Below are 5397 nucleotides of genomic sequence, written 5' to 3'. Positions count from 1 at the left end.
GTCGGCGGGCGCGGGGCCCCCTGAGGCGGCTGCGGCGCCGAGCCAGCGGCCGCCCCCGCACGTGATCTTCACGCCGCAGTACCACGTCATCCGCATGCTGACCCGCGCGCTGCCCCGCGGCGCGCGCGTGTTCGGCGCGCCGCCGCTCGCGCGGCGGGGCGTGGGGGTGTGGCTCGGGGAGGGGCGGACCGGGTACGTGCTAGTGCACCCCGCAAAGGCCGCCGCGCCGCTGACGCTCAGCGCCGACGCCCGGGCCCTGCTCGGCACCCAAGCCGCCGGCGGCGGCGGCGGCGGCGGGGGCCTCAAAGCGGCCGCCACGCTGCTGGACGCGGCCGGGTTGGATGCTGAGGCCGCGGCGGCGGGGGACCGGCAAGGGGATGTGGGCAGCGGGAGCCGCGAGGCGGTGAGGGTGTTGGAGGTGGGGCCGGACGGCCTGGTGGAGCTGGAGGTGCCGCCGGGCCACCTGGCGGCGGTCGTAATCTCAGCGGGGTGATGATTTGCCTCGTGATTTGATCTGACGGCGCGATGCAACGACCTGAGGACGCCGCAGCTCACAGGAGGCGGGTGCCTTTGGCACGCGTGGGCGGAGCGTCTCGGGGTTTGGGGAGCTGATATTTGCGGTGCGACTTGCATCCAGGCAGATTAAGATGTTGTGATGCTCGTTGACCTTCCGTCACAGGAATTGAACGAGAAGCCCACTGCAATTGTAATGTGGCTGGCTGTGGTGCTGCCTTGAGTGCTGAGTGGCCTTCAATGCAACCTGTTGCCCCAAGAATTGATGGGTGTCTGGTTGCTGATCACACGCTTTTACTCAACAAGCAGCTTCCCACCTCCGAATCCCATTTATAGCAGCCGGCCTCGCGCTGCTCACGCGCGCTGCACCCTGCGCCTGCCGGGCATTTCTTCATTTTGCTGAGCCTGTCCTATCCCTGCTTGTGCTGGGGCTTGCGCTGCTTACCCTGACGCAACAGCTTTTTTCTGAAGCTGCCGAGCAACCAAGCACGCCTTTCCCACCCTTGAACGCATGGCATGGCATTGTCAAACCGTCGCAACACCCTGCACGCGCCGGTGCATTCCAGACAGAGCCCTGATGACGTTACATTCGCGGGCGCTGTTACGTCAGAGGCCCCTGCGTTTGAGTTGCACCCAAGAGCCACGGCCGCCCAGCGCCTCAGCAGCTGCGCGAGCGGCAGCGAGGGCATCGCACGCCCGCTTGAGAGAAAACGGGCCGTGCCTGCCCCTAGGACTAACTGCTAGCCTCAGCCGCCGGTAGAGCCTCCAGGTCCCACCCAGGCAGCGGCCCCAGCAGCGCCCTGTTGCCGCCCTGCAGCGCCGCCGCCTCCGACGCGCGCCCCTCCCCCTCCGCCCCGCTGCTGCCGCCGCCGCCGCCGGCCCCGCCCCCTGGGGCGCCGCCAAACAGCCGGGTGGGGGGGCGCGCATAGAATGCGACCGGCGCGGCCTTCAGGCGGCGCCCGACCTCGGACGAGATCAGTGAGCTGTACGAGGCTGAGAGGAGGGGGTCCAGATCAACCTCGGACGTGTGGGGGCGGTCCCCGAGGTCCTTGTCCAAGACTGACACAAACGTGGAGACCTGGATTGAGGGGGATGGTTCGTGGGTGTGGGGTGCGGGCGACGGATTTGCAGGGTGTTTGTTGTGGGAGGGGTGTCAGAGTGCACACGTGAGTAAAAATGTGCGCTCTATCTTGTGTGTTCGTGTGTCGGGCGGGGGAGTGGCACACGAGTGGAGCGTCATCAGCAGCAGAGGGGAGGAGCAGGTGCAAGCACGCGTGCAGTGAGGGAGCTTCATTTGCCAAGATAGCATGACCTCAGTGCGCAGCCAGCTACCGCCTGCATGTGACGTCACCACAGTCCTGCTCCCGCCTGCTGGCAGGCCGGCGGCGGACCAGAGCATAGGGCACGGGCCAGCTGGCGGGGCGCGTGGCAGGGAGGGGGGGGGTGCGGCGCACCTGCGGGCAGTAGTGGCGCCGCAGCGCCTCGACCTCCCAAAGGGAACTCTCCACCGCCCGGCTGAGCGCAGGGTCCGCCTCCGCCTCGTCGTACGGGTCAGACCCCTGCTGCTGCTGCTGCTGCTGCTGCTGCTGCTGCTGCTGCTGCTGCTGCTGCTGCTGCTGCTGCTGCCCGCCGGCGCCCCTTGCCGCCGCGGCCGCCGGCCGGTGCAGCAGCACCATGCAGCTGGGGTGGCGGCGGATGAGGTTGTGAATGAACCCGACGGCGGTCATGGCGCCGGCCGGCGGCGCTCGCAGCGCGAGGCGCGCGAAGCGCTTGGCGAAGGCGGCGACTGTGTAGGCAGGTATGAGGGACGAGGCCAGGAAGATGTCCGCCAGCTTGAAAAACTGCACCCTGTGGGATCGCGCCGAGTAGGAGTAGGGGTTACACGGGCACAGGTGAGCGTTGTTTTTTGGGAAGTGCCGGACGAGAAGCAGCAGCAGGAGCGCAGGGCGCGTCTCATGGCGTATGCAAGGAGTGCGCGAGCGCCTGGATTTGCGTACTGTGCGTGCTGCAAGTTGGCAGCAGGTTGGCCCGGTCACCCTGACACCCCAACGCCCGCCCCCTTCCTCCCTCCCCTGCACCCAACACCCCGTGCCCAGGACGCGCGGCGCGGCGCGGCAAGGTGTGCAAGCAGACCTGTGTTTTGACAGGAAGGCCTCCGGCGTGAGCAGGCCATAGAGGCGTCGGTAGAAGGCCGGGTACTCCAGGCCGTGGCGGGTTACGAGTGAGAAGATGCCGTTGAGGGCCAGCATGCCCTCAAGGCCGCCACGGTCCAGGCTGGGGTGTAGCGTGGCGTGGGGTGGGGAGAGGGGGGGCTTGATTGAGGTATGGGCAGGAAGGGGCCGCGTGCCTAGGAAGAGAGGCGTCGGCTGAGAAGCGCCGGGTGCGCGGCAAGATGCTGGTGAGCGAGCGTGTGGCGAGCCGTGCATGCACATGGAAATCTATGTGGCTTGAGTGCGTGCACTTGGCCAGCGTGTGTGTGTGTGTGTGTGTGTGTGTGTGTGTGTGTGTGTGTGTGTGTGTGTGTGTGTGTTGTGCAGCACCACGGTAGCCTGGGGGTGGTTGCCAAGAGCGCAGGCTCGTTCCCGGCCCTTCAGGCGCTGACCTGGCGGTAAGGAAGTCTGCCAGCAGGGCGGGGTCGGTCATGGCCCCAATGACGTCAGAGTGAAGCTTCAGCAGCACCTGCCAGGTCGTAAGAGCGGGGTGTAGCACACGCATTTACAGGTGGCCAAATCCTTTGGGTCCTTGGGCGCTTGTCCCGAGTGGGGCGAACAGCATGGCGGCAAGCATGCTTCCCCATGCAAAGAAGCGACGCATGGGCGCGCCAGGCGCGCCTGGTCGTCTCGCTCGTGGCACAGGGGTGCAATGCAGCGGGCCCCTCGGCTGCATCCGTTCGCGCCCCGCATACTCCATATCCCAGGGGTCAAAACATCTGACAAACAGCCGGCAAATGGCGGGATCCCAGCCCCACCTTTCTGTAGATGTCCGCCGGCAGGTCGAGCCGCAGGAAAGCCAGCCAAGCCTCCTGGTACGCCCGCTGCTGCGCCTTGGGGTTGGCCCACGCCGCGGAAGCAGCCGCAGCCGCCGCGCCCGCACCGCCGCCCGTGTTTGCGGCGGCCGCCAGCTGCGCCTTGCGCTTGCGGCGCGCCTTGGAGGAGGCTGACGTATCGGCGGCCGCGACGACCAAGCCGGCCTGTGAAAGTTTCAAGCGCAATTTTTGTTGCAGGGTGCTGGGTGCCAGAGCGGGTGCCAGAGGGCCTTGCAGGCCATCTCGGCTGCGCATGCCGTGTTAACTACTCGCCGCAAACACAGCTGTCTGGACTCCGCCACGCCGCGAGGCAGTCGCTGCTGTCCCAGCCGGCGCCGCCGCTCTGCATGCATATCTTCTCAACCCACCTCGGAGGCGCCGCACCACGACGCGGCCTGCGAGAGGTCGTCCCCCGGCCGCACGGGCGCCACGTTCGCGAGGACGTCAAACAGCGCGCGCGTCGCATCCGCCGCCGCCGCCAACGCGGGCGCCGCCCCGCCGCCGCCGCCGCCGCCGCCCGCCGCTGCATCGGCCTCCCGCTCCTCATCCTCCTCATCCTCCGCCGCCGCCCCCCGCGCGCCGCCGGCGATGCGGCGCGCGCAGCGCGCGGCGGCGCGCAGCGCGTGGTATCGCACGTCTAGGTTCGGCAGGTACCGGGAGAACAGCAGCGAGAGCGCCTCCGGCGACGGCGCCGCCCCGCGCGCGACCGCGTTTACCACGGCCTCGACGAGCCGCGCGCTCAGCGCGCCGGGGCCGGCCTCGTGGCGCGCGCACTCCATGAGCGCTACCAGCGCAGACACCTGCAGGCCGGGCGGCGTGGGGCCGGCGAGCAGGCGCAGCAGGCGGGCGACGAAGGCGGCGTAGTCGCCGTGCTGGTCTTGCTGCTGCTGCTGCTGCTGCTGCTGCTGCTGCTGCTGCTGCTGCTGCTGCTGCTGCTGCTCAGGGGCGGTGACGCGCTGGCGCTTGCGCCCGAGCTCGCCCTCATCAAAGGCTGTGATGTAGTGAACTTTCAAGGCCTGGATGGCAATGCGCGTAAGGGCCTGCGCGTAAGGTATAGTTGGGTGGGTTGCGGATGGTTGGCTTGCATGTGGCGGGGTCAGGCGGGCTGGCAAGCGGCGGCCGCGGCGAGCCCGCAGCAAAGCGGCGGCGGCGTTGACGGCGGCCGGCGTAAAGTCGTCACGGGACGCGAAGCGCCGCTTCTTGTGCTGTTCATACCTCATTATCCCCTTGCAAAGCTTTCATCAGCTTGGCTACATTCTGAGCATGCTTGCTCGAGTCCGCTTGCAGCTGGTCAGCGAGTGCCTGCAGCTGCGCCGGTGTTACTGTCATGACTTGATACTGCTATGTACGTAAGTCAAGCGCCTATCGATCTGAGTGATCCGGCGAGGTGACTGCGTCCTCTCGCAGCCGACCACCGTTGTAGGTAAGGTTGATCAGAATAAACCATCCGTATGTCACGATATCATGTACGGCTGAGCCACGCGTTTAGGGAAGTGTGCTGGCTGGGGCGCTCGCTGGTCACTCGGCTCGAGCTGCTGCAGTCACCCAGTGCTGAGCTCAGTATGATATCAACCACGCGCAGACGCCGGCAATGGCTAGTTGTTGTGTAGGCACAATCTGAAGATGTCCATTGCTTGTGTCAATCCTCTATACCTGTGACCGTCAAGAACTCAAGATGTGATGAACCTGGCTTTCTGCTCGTTTCAGCGCGTTTGACCGGTCAACACCTGAGGCGCACAGCTGCTGAGCCCAGCACAACCCATGGTAGCGCGAAAGGCTTGCCCCACCCCGCACCTGACGTGCATGCCTCCCACCGTCCGCAGCGGCCCGCAACTCCTTGGTCACATGTGTAATGGCCA

The 5397-nt window shown here is 66.9% G+C and overlaps 2 protein-coding genes across 2 annotated transcripts in view; one reads left to right on the top strand and one right to left on the bottom strand.

Annotated features, from left to right (window-relative positions):
• The window catches only part of MNEG_6784 (hypothetical protein), a gene marked incomplete at both ends in the record, with an annotated part of 5372 nt that extends 4879 nt beyond the window's left edge, over window positions 1–493 (top strand). Inside the window, one exon of the mRNA XM_014044742.1 lies at window positions 80–493. Within this exon, the coding sequence (XP_013900196.1) occupies window positions 80–493 (414 nt within the window). The remainder of the gene's footprint in view (window positions 1–79) is intronic.
• A 753-nt stretch (window positions 494–1246) lies between these two features.
• MNEG_6783 (putative Nucleolar complex protein 4) lies at window positions 1247–4780 on the bottom strand (the record flags this gene model as incomplete). Its single annotated transcript, XM_014044741.1, has 7 exons — window positions 1247–1591; window positions 1968–2361; window positions 2647–2787; window positions 3116–3192; window positions 3482–3703; window positions 3907–4578; window positions 4754–4780. 7 exons carry the CDS (start codon window positions 4778–4780, stop codon window positions 1247–1249), a joined length of 1878 nt encoding a protein of 625 aa, XP_013900195.1.
• Window positions 4781–5397: the final 617 nt, after the last annotated feature.

The sequence above is a fragment of the Monoraphidium neglectum genome, assembly GCF_000611645.1.
Source record: "Monoraphidium neglectum strain SAG 48.87 unplaced genomic scaffold scaffold01137, whole genome shotgun sequence".
In the NCBI taxonomy this organism is placed as follows: domain Eukaryota; kingdom Viridiplantae; phylum Chlorophyta; class Chlorophyceae; order Sphaeropleales; family Selenastraceae; genus Monoraphidium; species Monoraphidium neglectum.
This window is presented reverse-complemented; position numbering and strand designations above follow the sequence as displayed.